Source organism: Leucoraja erinacea, chromosome 14 (genome assembly GCF_028641065.1).
Source record: "Leucoraja erinacea ecotype New England chromosome 14, Leri_hhj_1, whole genome shotgun sequence".
NCBI classification, from domain to species: domain Eukaryota; kingdom Metazoa; phylum Chordata; class Chondrichthyes; order Rajiformes; family Rajidae; genus Leucoraja; species Leucoraja erinaceus.
Genome location: NC_073390.1, coordinates 23,460,856 through 23,477,957, shown reverse-complemented (window position 1 = coordinate 23,477,957; position 17,102 = coordinate 23,460,856). Strand labels below are relative to the sequence as shown.

General features: G+C 46.9%; 1 protein-coding gene across 1 annotated transcript in view; it reads left to right on the top strand.

Moving 5' to 3' along the window:
- The first annotated feature begins 638 nt into the window (after positions 1-638).
- Positions 639-17,102, top strand: part of eif2b5 (eukaryotic translation initiation factor 2B, subunit 5 epsilon) — a 34,646-nt gene continuing 18,182 nt past the window's right edge. Inside the window, exons 1-9 of the mRNA XM_055645802.1 lie at positions 639-887; positions 2,603-2,727; positions 4,359-4,544; positions 7,391-7,568; positions 8,499-8,579; positions 10,833-10,910; positions 12,677-12,989; positions 14,898-15,043; positions 16,041-16,176. Of these exons, the coding sequence (XP_055501777.1) occupies positions 654-887; positions 2,603-2,727; positions 4,359-4,544; positions 7,391-7,568; positions 8,499-8,579; positions 10,833-10,910; positions 12,677-12,989; positions 14,898-15,043; positions 16,041-16,176 (1,477 nt within the window). The 5' untranslated portion in view covers positions 639-653. The remainder of the gene's footprint in view (positions 888-2,602; positions 2,728-4,358; positions 4,545-7,390; positions 7,569-8,498; positions 8,580-10,832; positions 10,911-12,676; positions 12,990-14,897; positions 15,044-16,040; positions 16,177-17,102) is intronic.

The following is a 17,102-nucleotide window of genomic DNA, read 5'->3' as shown; positions in this document are numbered from 1 at the left end:
GACAAGCACCCGTAGCCAGGATCTAGTTTAGTTTGGTTTATTAATGTCACGTGTGCCGAAGTACAGTGAAAAGCTATACAGTCAGTCTGAAGAAGGGTTCCGACCCGAAACATCACCCAACCTTTTTCTCCAGAGATGTTGCCTGACCTGCTGAGCCAGGTTGTGCGGCCCGCAAGGCCTGGAATCTCCAGGTTGTCCCCAGCCGCCTCGCATCATTGAGCGTGGGTGTGTGGAGTCCGAGGAGTGTAGGAGTGTGTCAAGCTGAAGCAAAGTAAAACCGTCGGTGCAGCCTCGGGAGGGAGGAGAGGAAGTTGTTAAAGCAGGGAAAGTAAATATGAAAAGGGCCTTGAGAGGAAACTTCACCTATTCCATCTCTCTAGAAATGATGCCTGTCCCGCTGAGTTACTCCAGCTTTTTGTGTTTGTCCTGGGCATTATGTTTCCCTGAAATGACACGTTTTGAAGTGGTAGACCGGTCTCATTACACCTCGCGAGGCACCATCCACCTGCCTTTACCAAGATGGCACCCAGACATGAGCCAGATGGGCGGGACCAACAAACCGCGCATCACGCGTGTCCTCACAAAGATGGCAGTCCCCCCTTGGGCAAAGCGGCGCTTGAGGCGGAGTCAACGCTGCGGTTGCCCTCACAAAGATGGCGGCGCGCAGCTACGTGAAGGTCGGAGGGGGCGGGGCCCGGGTCGGAGCCGTTCCCGTCACTCTCGCCATCACGAAGATGGCGGCGAAGCAGAAGGGCAGCAGGCGGGCGGCGGCGGCGCCGGCTCGGACCGGCGGCGAGGAAGTCGACTCGTCGGCGCCGCTGCAGGCCGTGCTGGTGGCGGACAGCTTCAACAGGAGGTTCTTCCCCATCACTAAGGACCAGCCGCGGGTGAGGACCGGCCCTCGTGCCCCCCCTCTCCTCTCATCCCTCATCCATCCCCCCCCCCCCCCCCCCCCCCCCTCTCCCCCTCATCCCTCTCCCTACTCATCCCTCTCCCCCCCTCTCCCTCCTCATCATCCCTCTCCCCTCCCCTCATCCCCTCCCCTACTCATCCCCCCCCTCTCCCTCTCATCCCTCATCCATCTCACCCCCCATCCCCTCTCTCCTCGTCATCCCCTCTCGCCCTCATCCCCTCTCTCAGCCTCATCCCCTCATCCCCTCTCTCAGCCTCATCCCCTCTCTCAGCCTCATCCCCTCTCTCCGCCCCACCCCCTCTCACCCTCTCATCCCCTCTCCCTCCTCATCCCCTCTCCCTCCTCATCCCCTCTCCCTCCTCATCACCTCTCTCCCTCCTCATCACCTCTCTCCCTCCTCATCCCCTCTCTCCCTCCTCATCCCCTTGCCCTCCTCATCCCCTTGCCCTCATCATCCCTCTCTCCCTTCATCCCCTCTCCCTCCTCATCTCCCCACATGTCCCTTACCCCTCATGACACTCACCCCCTCATGCTCCATCCACTGCCTCATTCGCACCCTTGCCCCTAGCCCCCTCCATTGCCCCTATCTCCCTCCATCGCCCCTCGCCTGCTCCCCCACCCACTCCCTAGCCTCCTCCGTTGTTCCCTCCCTTCTGTCGCCCTTGCCCCCTCTCCTTGTTGGAGGCTGGTTACTCCTTAGCAGTGGCAATTTGTTTGTGAGCCTAGCAACCGGCATTGGCATTGTATTTGGCAGCAGTAATATGAAATTTAATTCCCTATCCAAACTTCCTGCAACCAGGCTTCCAACAATAGGTCTGGTTGGTGTTTTTGTTCTAATATCGGAAGGCTTAGCAATTCAATTGTTTGGCTTGCCACCACATTCTAGGGCGGAAATGTCAAAACCTAGAGGGCATAACTTTAAGGTGAGAGGGGGAAAATTTACAGTTCAGCACTGACATTGTGGGCTGAAGTGCCTGTTCTTTTGCTATAGTTTACATCCTATTCTCAAACCATATGGCTTACTCACAAAATATGGGACCAGCAATTTAGAATTGAGATAAAGAGGGATTTCATCAAATGAACTTGTAAATTCCCTTGAATCCAAGATTGGTACCAAAAGGATTCTTTGGCAAAAAGGAAATTCAAGCAACAAAAACTATGTTCTTCTGACTTGGGAAAATATATTTTTACAATCTCGGAATAGAATCTCAGGAGTGTCTTTATGGGCTTGTTAATGTAGACACAGGGAACAGTAGATGCTGAAACATTTCATAGAGTACAAAGTCCTGGAGTAACTCTGGGACAGGCAGCATTTCTGGAGGACGTGGATAGGCAACCTTTTGGGCTGGAACCCTTCTTCAGACTTGTCATTGATAGGTGTTTTGGGTCCAGGCTCGTAACATCATATATCTTTGTTCTCCAGAGATGCTACCTGAGACAATGAGTTATTCAAGCACTTTGTGTCTTTGACTTGGTAATGTTGCATTAGCCTGTGGTGGGATTGGCAGTGACTTTTGCATTGTGCCCACTATTATTGTTTGCTTGTTTGTGTGTGTGTGTTTTCTCCTTTATTATATTGTTTACAGAGAACCATGTTTACATTTTCTGTTGTGCTGCTGCAAGTAAGAACTTCATTGTTCTTTCTGGGACATATGACAATAAAACGCTCTTAATCTTGTTCTGCCACAGGCTCTGCTTCCCCTTGCTAACGTAGCGCTCATCGATTACAGCCTGGAGTTCCTCACAAGCACAGGTGTCCAGGAGACCTTTGTTTTCTGCTGCTGGATGGCCCAGAAAATCAAGGACCATATTCAGTAAGGATGAGTATACTGAGTTAAATGTATTAGGATTTAGTTTTGAAAAAATAGTTTTTTTAGTTTTGTACAAGTACAACAGGTAGTGCAAAGAGATAAATAAAAGAGTACAGAATGGTGGATTACAGTGTCCAAAGAAGGGTCTCGACCCGAAATGTCACCCATTCCTTATCTCCAGAGATGCTGCCTGTTCCCCTGTTACTCCAGCCTTTTGAGTCTATCTTACGTTTACACCATATGCTTGCATATTCTTGCAATACTTTAATTGCACCTTCCTGCCAGAGAGATGATATCTAAAATAAGGACAAAGAGTCATACAGCACAGAATCAGGCCCTTCGGCCCAACATCCATGCAGACCGACGTGCACCATCAGAGTTAGTCCCATTCACCTGCATTTGATCCATATCCCTCTAAGCCTTTCTTATCCATGTACCTGTCCAAGTGTCTTTTAAATGTTGTTACAGTACCTGCCTCAACAACCTCCTCTGGCAGCTCATTCCATACACCACCACTCCCTCCCCCCCCCCTCCCTTCCTCTGTGTGCAAGAAGTTGCTCCTAGGGTTCATATATTTTTTCTTTAATTTGGAACCACTTCACACAAATTTATATTAATTCTTTCCCCTCTCACCTTAGACATATGTCCTCCGGTTCTTGGTTCCCCTACTCTGGGCAAAATACTCTGTGCGTTCACCCTATCTATTCCCCTCATGATTTTATACACCTCTTTTAGATCACCTTTTAGTCTCCTGCGCTCCAAGGAATAAAGTCCTAGCCTGCCCAACCTCTCACTATAGTCAAATCCTTTCAACAGCCTCGTAAATCTTCTCTGCATCCTTCCTAGTTTAATGGCATCTTTCCTACAGCAGGGTGATTTATATTCCAACTGCAGCCTGAGTAACTTGTAACATAATGTCCATACTTCTACATTAATTTCTTGAATGATGCACGTGTATAGCATGTGTTGATCTAGAAAACTATTATTGTGAATAATGAAAATTGTAATGAGAGATGATGGTATCGTCCTGAAAAATAATGTTTACATCAAATGACTCCTTGGACCTTATAAAAGGAATTCTGACCCAGCTCCTGTTCATGTTTAATAGGAGGGGTTGTTGCCACTGAGTCAGATAGTTGTGGGTTCAAGCCATACTTCCGAGACTTGTGCAACATATATCTGGAACACCAGTGCAGTAGGACAGTGCTGCACTGTTAGAGGTACAGCTTTGTAAATGAGATGTCAAACCAAGATCTGAGGAAGGGTCCTGATCCAAAACATATTTCCATTCACTCCACAGATGTTGTCAGACTCGCTGAATTCCTCTGGCACTTTTTGTTTTGCTTAAGATTCCAGCATAGAGTCTGAAGAAGGGTCCCAACCTGATACGTCACCTATCCGAGTTCTTCAGAGATGCTAGCTGACCTGCTGAGTTACTCCGGTACTTTGTGCCCTTTTGTATAAACCAGCATCTGCAGTTCCTTATTTCTGCATTCCAGCATTAGCAGTTCTCGTGTCTCCATAAATCAAACTCCTGCCTGCTGTGCGAAGTGCTCGTAAGGGAGCTTTGGAGCTACTGCAAAGTTCTATGCAAATGCAAGTCATTCATAATCTCCTGTTTCTTTTTTCTCCAGGAAATCAAAGTGGAATCGCCCCACCTCACCAAACACCATCCACATCATGAGTTCCGAGTCCTATCGGTCTTTGGGGGATGTCTTAAGGGATGTCGATGCAAAGTCGCTTGTCCGCTCAGATTTCATATTAATCTACGGAGATGTTGTATCCAATATTAACGTGACAAAAGCACTGGAGGAACACAAGTGAGTTGTGCCTGGTATTTTCCAGAGAGGTTAGTTGTCATATGCACCAGATGTGAACACAAACTATAAAATTCATACCGTCTCTAGCCAAGAGTCAAGAGTATTTTATTGTCATATGTTCCGGATGGGACAATGAAATTCTTACTTGCTGCAGCACAATAGAATATGTGAATATGTAAACATAGTACATAACGGGGGAAGAGAAAATAAAAAAGAAAAAGGTCAAGAAATAACTAATATAGTGCAATAATAATATAGTATTTCGCAGTTCAGAGCTCAGAGCTAATTCGTTGTTGTGTTTAATAGTCTGATGGCTGTAGGGAAGAAGTTGTTCCTGAACCTGGACGTTACAATTTTCAGGCTCTTATACCTTCTTCCTGATGGCAATGGTGAGATGAGTGTGTGGCCAGGATGGCGTGGCTCCTTGACGTTCAAGTTTCCGAACCAGGCCACGATGCAACCAGTCAGAATGCTCTCTACCATGCACCTGTAGAGGTTTAGGAGAATCCTATTTGACATGCCGAATCTCCGTAATCTTCTCACGAAGTAGAGTCGCTGATGTACATTCTTTATAAATGTATCGGTGTGTTGGGTCCAGGGAAGATCTTCGTCAATATGCATGCCCAGGAATTTGAAGTTATTGACCCTCTCCACCATCGTCCCATTGATATGAACAGGATTGTGGGTCCTCATCCTTCTACCAAATTCCACAATCAGTTCCTTGGTTTTACCGATGTTGAGAGCCAGGTGGTTGTGCTGGCACCATTTGGTCGGTCGGTCGATCTCATTTCTATACTCTGACTCGTCCCCATCTGTGATTCGGCCAACCACAATGGCGTCGTCGGCAAACTTGATGATGGAGTTCGCATTATGTCCGGCTACGCAGTCATGGGTATAGAGTGAGTAAAGCAGGGGGCTGAGCACGCAGCCTTGAGGTGCTCCTGTACTAATTGTTACTGAGGATGAAGTGGTTCCTCCAATTGGAACAGACTGTGGTTTGTAGATGAGGAAGTCGAGGATCCAATTGCAGAGGGATGCGCGGAGGCCCAGTTCCGTGAGCTTGGAAACCAGCTTGGAAGGGATGATGGTATTAAACGCCGAGCTGTAGTCTATAAACAACAGCCCTGACGTAAGTGTTTTTATTGTCCAAGTGGTCCAATGCGGAATGGAGAGCCAGTGAAATTGCATCCTCCGTTGACCTGTTATGGCGGTATGCGAACTGTAGTGGGTTGAGGTTCTTGGCGAGGTAAGGGCTGATAACTAATTGGCCTATCGGGGAACCTCCTTGCTTGAGGTAATCTGTCGCCAGTGCTGATGTGTCCTGGTTTTTTCTCGCTTCTGTGAATGAATGAATGAATGAATACGTTTATTGTCCAAGTATTCACCTTCACGGAATTTGCCTTGGTGCTCCTCCCGCAAGTGACAACATGACATACAGTGACAGTTAGAAATGACACATAAAACATTTAACATTAATAATAAAATATTATCGATTAAACATGTGATCAGAAATGATCTTACCCGCTTGCTTCCTGGCCCTTGCAGTGTACAGTTATGTTCTAGTTCTGTTACCTACCCCCAATCAGCCTGAAGAAAGGTCCCGATCTGAAATGTCATCTATTTTTCTCCAAGGATGCTACCTGACCCATTGAGTCACTCCAGCATTCTGTGTCAATGAAATTCTTGCCTATTGCAGTTTTACAGAATTATTAGATACAATAATAAGTTACCAGTTATTCTAAGTAAACCAAACCATAATAGTGCAAAATCATAATAGTGCAATACCGTAGAGTAACCACAGTAATGCAAAGTCCATAGTGGCTCGGTGCTGAGGTAGGATTGTGGTTAGGGTTGTTCAAGAACCAGATAGTTAGTGGCACAAAGCTGTTCTTGAACCTGGAGATAATGGTTCTCTGACTCTTGCGCATTCTCCACGAAGGTTGGATCGAGAAGAGAACATGGCCAGGGTAGTGTGGGTTTTTGGTGTCAATCTTACTCATTCAGTACTGTTGCTCATTGATTTACCTCTGCATAAATCCTTTCTGACCTGTATATTTCAGTGACACTGGTATCCGTGTATTGATTTTTGCTGTATAAAAGGCTGTCATCAATATGCACAATCCATTTCATTATTGATGCTCTAATTTGCTCTCCTATGCTGAGTATGTCGTCCCTATCTGTCGAGATACATTGAAAAGCTGTGTTTTGCGTACTATCTTGACGGATCATGCCACGCAGTGCAATAGCTAGTGTAAGGGGAAAAATAAACAGCTTTAATATTTTCTCTGGAGCATCAGGCTGAGAGGCAACCTGATAGAAGTATGAGAGGCATGGATAGAAGCTTTATCCCCGGGGTGCAAGTGAAAAATACTAGAAGGCAGTGTTTTAAGATGAGAAGGGGAACATTTAAAGGAGACTAGACCAAGGAGGACCAGGCCGACTGAGATGCTCCATCTTCACTAGTCCCATTTTCCTGCGTTTGACCCATACCCCTCTTTCCTATTCATGCACATGTCCAAGTATCTTTTAAATGTTGTTATAGTACCTGCCTCGGCTACCGCCTCTGATAAATCGTTCTGTGCACCCACCATCGTGTATTGATTATTCATACTTTCATGGGATTTGGTTATATATGATGTCAGCTCTTAATGCCATCTCTCGATGTCAAACAAGGTTTAACTTGCAATTCTGCCCATACCTCTGCCGTCCCTGTGGTCTGAACTGAGTTTCCAACCTTGGAGCGTAGAATCCACTGGGCAGTGGAACCCACTGTGCTCTGGGCACCAGACTACCAGTTTTCACCCACTGCTGCTCATGGTGTGACCCTCTCCCCTTGCGTTTCACAGGGCACGGCGGAAGTTGGAGAAGAACGTGTCGGTAATGACAATGATTTTCAAGCAGGCACCACCCGGCCACAGGACGAGGTGTCAGGAAGATGACGTTATCACCGCCGTGAACAGCAAAACCAGCCGCTTGCTCCACTATCAGAAGGCCAACAGGCTGAAGAAATTCCGATTTCCCATGGTAGGACCATTGGTACCATAATATCGAGTCTAGAACTTGGGATGTTATGCTACAGTGGGACAGGCGGCACAGTTATTAACACTGCCAGAGATGCGGGTTCCCCACAATAATGATGTCATTCTTTACTCAGCATGGTGGGGGCCTGGAATGCGCAGCCAATGGTGGTGCTGGAGGCAGATATGATAGTGGCATGTACGAGGTTTTTAGATAGACACATGATACGCAGGAAATGGAGGTGATATGGATCACGTGCAGGAGGAGGAGATTAGTTTAACCCAACATCATGTTCATCACGGACATTGTGGGCCGAAGGATCTGTTCCTGTGCTGTACTGTTCTATGTTCTATCTTGCAGGTCATCGCTTTGACTTATTCCAGTCCTCTAAACCCTGACACACCTTTTAGTTTAGCTTGGAGATACAGTAGGGAAACGGGCCCTTCGGCCCACTGAGTTCATGCCGGCCAGTGATCCTCGTTCACTAGCACTATCCTACACATTGTGGACATTTTACAATTTTTCCCGAAGCCAATTAACCTACGATCTACGTACTTGTAGTGTGATAGGAAACCGGAGCACTCGGAGAAAACCCGCATGGTCACGGAAAAAACATACAATCTCTACAGATAGCACCCATAGTCAGGATAGAACTGGGGTCTCTGGCGCAAGGCAGCAACTCTACCACTGCACCACCATGCTGCCCTAAGACCTCCTGAGATTTCTGCATCTCTGACCACTTGCAATCTCTTTGGCATGGACATTGTTGACCGAAGGGCCTGTTCCTGTGCTGTAGGTTTCAATTCTTTTCATCTTTGGCTGCTGACCTTCCCAGTGGTCTGATTCATCCACTAATGAGGCAGCTGAACCAGCAACTCTCTATGGCTTTTAATGTAATAACATTTTCCTAAATGCTCCTCATTGTTTTTCCCCCAGCACGTGTTCAACGGAAGCAACGACGAGATTGAGATTCGACACGATCTGCTTGACTGTCACATCAGCATCTGTTCCCCACAGGTCAGTAAAACAATGTCACAAGAGGAAGGTCTGGTGACATTCAGTGTCACTACTGTGCTTCCAATGAAGCTCATATTGTGCATTATTAGCTAATTGGTACTGAAAGTAAATACACTAGTATTTACAGTCAAGAGTGTGTAATCATATGTACCGGCTACGGGGGAGGGGGTTGGTGTGGATGGATGGGCGGGGAGGAGGGATGTGGGAGGGGGGTGTTTTGTGGTGGGGGGATGTGCCGGTGGGGGGGTTGCAGGAGAAAAAAGGGGTGTGGGGGGGTTGTGTGGGCGGGGGGGGGGGGGGGGGGGCAGGAGGGCTTGTGGGGTGTGTTGGGGACCAGAGGGGTAGTGGCTGGAATTGGCTGTGCGATGGGGGACTCGCAGCAATCACTGGTCGTTCTCCTCCGCCGGGATGAGAGTCTCTGCTTTCTATTTGCGACTCTGGGCTGGGTCTCCAACTTGGGGAGGGGCTGGGCTGCTTGGGGTCGTTTGGCTCCCTCTGAAAATGGTGTCCGGTTGGAAACCTCCGCCGGCCATCCTCAGCTCCAGTAAAGACGCAATGGGGCAGGAGGGGCGGACCGTTCAGGGAAGTGCAGCGCTGACTGGCAGGAGAAGAGATCGATCTGCGCACGCTGGTTTTTAAAGATTTTTAAACCTCGATAACTTTTACAACATTCAACCGATCGGTATGAAACTTGGTGAACTCGCAGCACAGGAGAACGGTGAGTGAACTGGCAAAAAATCGTAGCGCTATCGCGAACCATTTTTGCACAAATAGAAAGACTCCGCAAACCGGAAGATAACAAGATCAGAGTTTTAGTTAGTTATAGATTATTAAATCGTTGAAAACATTAGCGACGTAGTGGTGCTGGTTTCCGACAGGCATACCTTACAATGCTATATATGACAGTGATGGCAACATCTACTGAAGTGTGGATGGCCGTTGGCTCGCTATGTGCTCATCCGCCCTTTGACAGGTCTTGGTTTTGGTCCTGCTGGGGGTCCACAGCTCCCTCCTCACCTGGTAAACCAGGTGGGGGAGACGGTTTAGTCACCGACTACCCGACCATGGAGCAGGTAGCACGGGATTACATGGTACTCGTGGTGGAGGGGTCCCCCCGACCTGACTGAACCTGCACCACTGTGCCACCCCATAAGATTGAAATTTGACACAATCTGCTTGATTTTGACATACCAGCACCCGTTCCCAGCACGTCAGTAAGATTATTTCACAAGAGGAAGATGTCCTTTAGCACCACATCCTGGAATTATGACTAATTAAATTGAAGGCTTAGGATATATGTATTCAGGATGACAAATAAATTACTGGAAATACTGTGCAGGTCAGGCAGCATCTGTGGAAAGAGAATGTTTGCTTTCAACTTGAAAAGCTAATTGTTTCTCTTTCTGCAAATGTGTCCTAACCTGCTAAATCTTTTCCACCAATTTCTGTTTTTCTTTCAGACTTCCAGCATCTGCAGTAGGTGGCACAGTGGCAGAGCAGGTAGAGCCGCTGCTTCACAGCGTCAGAGAACCGGGTTCGATCCTGACCTTGGTGCTGTCTGAGTGTGTGTAGTTTGCACATTCTCCCTGTGACCACGTGGGTTCTCTCCGGATGCTTCGGTTTCTTCCCACATCCCAAAGACGTGCAGATTTGTACGTCAATTGGCCCTCTGTAAATTGCACCTAGTGTGGAGGGAGTGGATGAGAAAGTGGGATAACATAAAACTAGTGTTTATGGGTGATCGATGGTCGGCATGAGCTGAAGGGCCTGGTTCCATGCTGCATCTCTAAACGAAACTGAACTTTTAAAAAAAAATTTCATGTAATGTTGGTAATGTAATTGAGAACCTGAATGAGAAAATACAGATAATAAAGAAAATGCAGGCAAATCTGATCATTGGTATAAAACACAAAATGCTAGAGTAACTCAACAAGCCAGGCAGCATCTGTGGAGTAGTGCATGGATATGTGGCATTTGGATCGGAACACTTCTTCAGACTCCAGAGATGCTGCCTGACCTGCTAAGTTATTCCAGCACTTTGTGAGTTCCACAAGATTCCCGTATCCGCAGTTTATTGGTTATCTGATCATTGGTATATTGGAACTCCTCAGTTGGTTTGTCCTTGTCGGGAAAGGGAAACCTAATTTAACGTTTCAACTCGACTCTTCCAAACTAGTCTGTGTTTGGATGGTTAACCTGACCAGTTTTCTTACTCTTGCATGGATTTACAGCTCCGTTTTCTGTAATTTCCAGGTAGCAGAACTGTTCACGGATAACTTCGATTACCAAACCAGGGATGACTTTGTGCGGGGAATCCTTGTAAACGAAGAGGTGGGTTTTCAGCTTTTTGTTTTCTATAACCCTGTGTAGGAACCCAACTCCAGTACCTCCGCCCCTTCGGTGGACAGTAGTTTTAGACACCTGGCCTGAACCTTTGTGGTTCTTTTGCCTCCCTTGTCTCCTTCAATGCAGTAACTTTTGTGGGAGAGCTCTCTGTCAACACGGGTTACCTGGCTGTGAGTGGCAGGGGTGTTGTTGTCAATTGATTTACTGGCATCAGCAGGACGCAAAGTGCTGGGCGAACTCGGCAGGTCAAGCACCTGTGGAGGAAATGTACAGATGCCAATTCAGGTTGTGATCTTTCTCCAAGCATGCCTGGCTCAGGTCATTATTGTTCACGCCGTTACATATCATGGAAGCCCGCATCACTGAGTTTTATCATCTCATTGTGTCTATGTTTGCTTTTAATGAGAGCACTTGAATATATCCAGGGCTCTTCTCCCCACACCCCCCACAGCCCAGGCAAATGTTTACACTTCAAGTATCTGAAGCTTCCTTGTTCTCTTTAGTCTAACTACTTTAGAGATGCAGTGTGGAAACAGGCCCTTCGGCCGGCCGAGTCTGCGCCCACCAGTGATTACCCATACACTAGCACTATGCCACACACTAGTGACAATTTACAATCAATTAGTCTACAACACTATGTCTTTCGAATGTGAGAGGAAACCAGTGCACCTGGAAAAAACCCACGCGGTCAAATGGAGAACGTACAAACTCCGTACAGACAGCACCCGTGGTCAGGATTAAACCTGGGTCTCTGGTGTTGTAAGGCAGCAACTCTACCACTGCGCCATTGTGCCGTCCTCGCCTTTGCATTCCAACAGCTCACCATGTTAGAAAATATCTAATTTTCTGTTCATCAACGTTTTGTTCCTGATGGTATCCCTCCAAATAGTTAGAGGTATTGAATTTAATTCCACGCCTGGCCAGGGTGTGATCATGACGCTCAATGGCTGCTTCACCTATTGCCACACATGTAGATGAAAGTAGGCTCTGCGTCTATGAATGAATGAATAAGTTATCTATCTGTTAATCATTGATTTTGTCAGATCTGATTTTTGGGTCGCATACAACCCAACAACATGAACAGTGAATTCTCCAATTTTAGGTAACTATAGGTAACTATATAACCCTTCCCCTCTCCATCAACACACGCCTCCACCCCCTCCCCTATGCCCCACTGGTTTTGCCCCTATTTCTCCCGTTCCACCTATATTCCTTCCTCTGGCTTAATAATTCGTAACATTTCAATCCTTTTTGTCTCACATCTTCTGTCCTTTCACCTCTTTCCTTTGTCCTACCATCTGCCTATCAAAAATCCCTCCTCACCTGTACTGGCTAATTACCTGCCAGGCTTTGTCCTGCAATCCCCTCTCTTCCAGCTTTCTTTCCCCCGCCACCCCCCCTACAATCAGTCTGAAGAAAGGTCCCGACCAGAAACGTCACCTATATTCTCAAATTTTCCCGATGTGCAGCCTGACTCCTGCACTTTGTGTCATTTTCTGTAAGCTGGAAGACATTGACAAGCCTTGTATTTTACATCAAAGTAGAAAGTGCTCAAGTAACCCACAAGTCAGGCAGCATTCGAGGAAGGAATGGACAGGGAACATTTCAGGTCGAAACCCTTCAGACATTTTGGGTCGAAATGTTGCCTAACCATTCCCTCCACAGATGTTGCCTAACCTGCTAAGTTACTTCAACACAGAGTTTTGCTCCAGATCCCAGCATCTGCAGTTTCACGTGTCTCTGTATTTTAGATACTGGGTAATCAGATTCACATGCACGTGGCAACGGACGAATATGGCGCAAGGGTTACCAATCTCCTCACGTACGAGGCGGTGTGCTCAGACGTGGTCCGCCGCTGGGTGTACCCCCTGACGCCGGAGATGAACTTCCCGGATGACGACAAGGGTTTCTGCGTCCACCTGCGGCACAACGTGTACCGGGGATCTGAGGTCAGCCTGGGGCAGGGCAGCGTACTGGAAGAAAACGTTGTCATTGGCAGAGGCACCATCATAGGAAAGAACTGCTTCATCTCAAACACCACCATTGGCCACAACTGTGTCATAGGTAGGTCACTCTGCATTTCACAATTTGAGATTTACTTTCAGACTTAGTTTAGAGATACACCACAGAAATAGACCCTTCGGCCCACCGGGTACATGCCGACCAGCGATCCCCGCACATGAGCACTATCCTATACCCACTAGGAACAATTTTTACATTTACCAAGCCAATTAACCTACATACCTTTACATCTTTGGAGTGTTGGGGGGAAACTGAAGATCTCATAGAAAACCCACGCAGGTCACGGGGAGAACGTACAAACTCCGTACAGACAGCACCCGTAGTCGGGATCGAACCCGGGTCTCCGGCGCAGCATTCGCTGTAAAGCAGCGACTCTACGGCTGCGCCACCATGACCATGACTTCAGAAATACAGTGCAGAAACAGGCCCTTCGGCCCACTGAGTCCACACCGACCGGTGATCACCCTGTACACTAGCACTCTCCTACACACTGAGGACAATTTATAATTTTACTGAAGCCAATTAATCTACAAACCTGGACTTCTTTGGAGTAGGGGAGGGTATTAACTACAGGGAGAGGTTGGGTAGACTTGGATTGTTCTTTCTAGAACACCAGCCATTGAGGGGAGACCTGATAGAAGTATATACAATTCTGAGAGGTATAGATGGGGTAAACAGTCCAAACCTTTTTCCCAGAATGGAAAAATCAAATGATAGAAGGCATAGCTTTAAGGTGAGAGCGACAACGTTTAAAGATGTGTGGGACAGGTTTTTTTTTTAACGCAGAGGGTGGTGAGTGCCTGGAATGTACTGCTGAGGATGGTGGTGCAGGCAGATGCAATAGTGGCTTTTAAGAGGCCTTTGGATAGACCCGTGGGTATTCAGAGAATGGATATGGATTATGTGCAGGCAGATGAGAGTTGGTCTTGGCATCATATTTGGTACAGACACCGTGGGCCAAAGGGCCTGTTCCTGTTGTATGTTCTAACCTCTATTTTTAATAAAACCAGAATGTCACGTTGCAATGAATGAGAACTTTCAAGAATGAGAATACGCATGTATGGAATAATCTTTCCTTGAGTAGCAATGGTGACTTAATTGTTAATTGGCTGTGAAATGCTTTGAGACCTCCTGAGGGCCCTGGCCAAAGAGCAAAGCGTCTGCTGTACTCTATATAGCCAGTCGCACCTTCTGCAGTGACAGGTTTCAGTTCTGGATCCGTCGCAGGCATGAACCCTTGCCCTCATTGCACTCGCTCCCGCTGGCCTGGCACTCGTCAGGAGCAGACTCTTGTCCAAACTACTGGCAGGGAGCCAAATGTAGGGCAATTTTAAATAAAAACAGAGAAATGCTGGAAACATTGGCACAGAGTCACACGGCCTTTAGCCCAACTTGCCCACACTGACGTAATATGTCTCATCTACGCCAATCCCACTTACCTGCATTTGGATCATATCCCAAACCTATCCTATCCATGTACCTGTCTAATTGCTTCTTAGACGTTGCAATAGTCACTGCCTCAACTACCTCCTCCAGCAGCTCGTTCCATGCATCCACCACCCTTTGTGTGAAAAAGTCACTGTTCAAGTTCCTATAAATCTTTCCTCCCTTCACCTTAAACCTGTGCCCTCCGATTCTCGATTGCCCTACCCTGGGCAAAAGACTCTGTTTGTCTCCCCAATCTATGCCTCTCATGATTTTATACACTTCTATAAGATCACCCCTCAACCTACTGCGCTCCAGGGAATAGAGTGCCATCCCACTCAACATCTCCCCATAGCTCAGACCCTTGAGTCATCTGTGGAGACAATACCTGTTAATGTTTTGGGTCAGGTCTGATGAGTTGAGCTACCGGACTATTTCAGAGGTTGGGAGTAGGAGGGAAATGGGGACAAAGAAAATGCATGGACTTGGGTGCAAATGAACAGCATTTGCTTTTGCACTTCATAGGAGATAACGTGAAACTTGACCAAGCCCATATCTGGAATGACGTCACTGTCGGGTTTGAAGTGGAGATCTGCCGATCCGTTGTGTGTAGCAACGTGGAAGTTAAGCCCGGAGTCAAACTCAATCCACACTGTGTTTTAGCATTTAATGTGAGTACAACTGACTGTTAAAGGAGCTTCATTTAGAGTTGTACAGCATGGAAATGGGACCTTTGGCCCAACTTGCCTATGTCAACTAAGGTGCCTTCCTATGGTAGAGGAAAGTAATAGCACTGACCACTGCCACTCCTTCTGACAGCTCATCCCACGTTGCCAGCACCTTCTGTGCATGGAAAAACATGTCTAAAGTGTTCTCCATTCACACCTTTTATGAAGGGACAGTCAAAAAAACTTCCATCAAGTTCCCTGCTGAAGTGATTGCTTGTGGAAAAGGGATGATGTTATCCTTGTGTTTTCACCAAACAGTTCCCAAGCACTGGCCAAGAAATAACACCATCGCTTCTATTTCCTTAGAAGGCTTAGGAGGTTCAGCATGTCCCCACCAACCTCTGGAGATGCACCATAGAAAACATTTTATTGGAATGCACCACAGCATGGTTTAGGAACAGCTCTATCCTGGACCGCAAGAAATTGCAGGGAGTTGTGGACATAACCTAGACCATCCCACCTTCCTTCCATTGACTCTGTTTACACTTCACGCTGACTCACAGCAACGTCCCCAGCGTAATTAAGGACCAGTCTCGCCCCGGTCACTGCTTCTTCTCCCTTTCCCATCAGACAAGAAAGGGGTACAGATGTTTGGAAACGCACACCTCCAGATTCAGGGAAAGTTTCTGCCCAGCTGTTATCAGGCAACTGAACTGTTCTCTCACCTGCTTGACAGAGGTCCTGACCTTCCATCTAACTCCATTGGAGACCCTCGGACTTTATCTTGCACTAAAATGTTATTTTTCTTTATCCTGTATCTGTTCACAGTGAATGGATTGATGATAATAATAATGTATAGTCTTTCCGCTGACTGCATAGCAGCAACAAAAAGCTTTTCACTTGTGACACTAATAAACTAAACATCTTGCCGCCAATCTCCACCATGCATCAAGGAAACTTCGGTGATTGATCAATAGCCGATGCAATCTCTTCCTTTAAGGTGACCGTAGGGCCTAATTTATCCCTCCCTGAAGGCAGTGTGGTCTCGATGCACTTGCCAGATGAAGAGGAAGATGATGACGAGTTCAGTGACGATGCAGATGTGAACCATGAACCGTTGAAAGCCAAGGTGAAAGGTGAGTGCTAATGGCTCCAAGCAGATTTGTATTAGTTAGACTAAAAATGAACTGCAGACGCTGGTTTATACCGAAGATAGACACAAAGTGCTGGAGTAACAGGTCGGGCAGCATACCTGGAAAAAATGGATGGGTAGGCCGTTTTGGGTCAGGACCCTTCAGAGTCTGATTCTTCAAGTATGAAAAAGGGTCCCGACCCGAAACGTTGCCCATTTCCTCTAGAGATACCACCAGACCCGTTGAGTTACTCCAGCATTTTGGGGCCATGTCGTGTATTAGTTGGGTTTGTTTTCAGGTGGGGATCAAGCTAAGTGAAACGGAGCGGGAATGTTGTGGAAAATAAGTGTGTGTGGGAATGGGAGGATATGGAAGTGCTAATGACTGGTCAGAAGATTAGTGAATAGCTGGGAAACTGAGATTTTTTACACCTATAAGTAAATATGTCACATTGGAGGAAAACACATACTGGATGTAAAATGAAAACCAAAGTTGACAAGCTTTGTTTTTGAAGTTTATTTCTTCAGATGTTATTTTCCCAAGTCCTGTTTTTCCTGATAATATTCCCAGCCCTGTGTTCAGGTTATGGATGTACAGGACTTACTTTGAACTCTTCTCATTATCTCGTATTAGAAAGCCCCAGCCAGAAATACTGAGCTGGAGATGCACAAGGACGGTACAATGGTGCAGCTTGCTGCTTCACAGCTCCAGGGACCCGGATTAAATCCCGACCTATTGTGCTGGAGTTTGCATGTTTTTGCGGGACTGCGTAGGTTTCCGCCAAGTGCTCCTGTTTCAATGATTCAGTGAAACGTTATTGTCACATGTACGTGGGTGCATCAGACTTCACCTTGGCAGTACACAAGTGCCCCGAGTGTGTAGGGAGTGGATGAGAAAGTGGGATAGTGGAGAACTAGTGTGAACGGGTG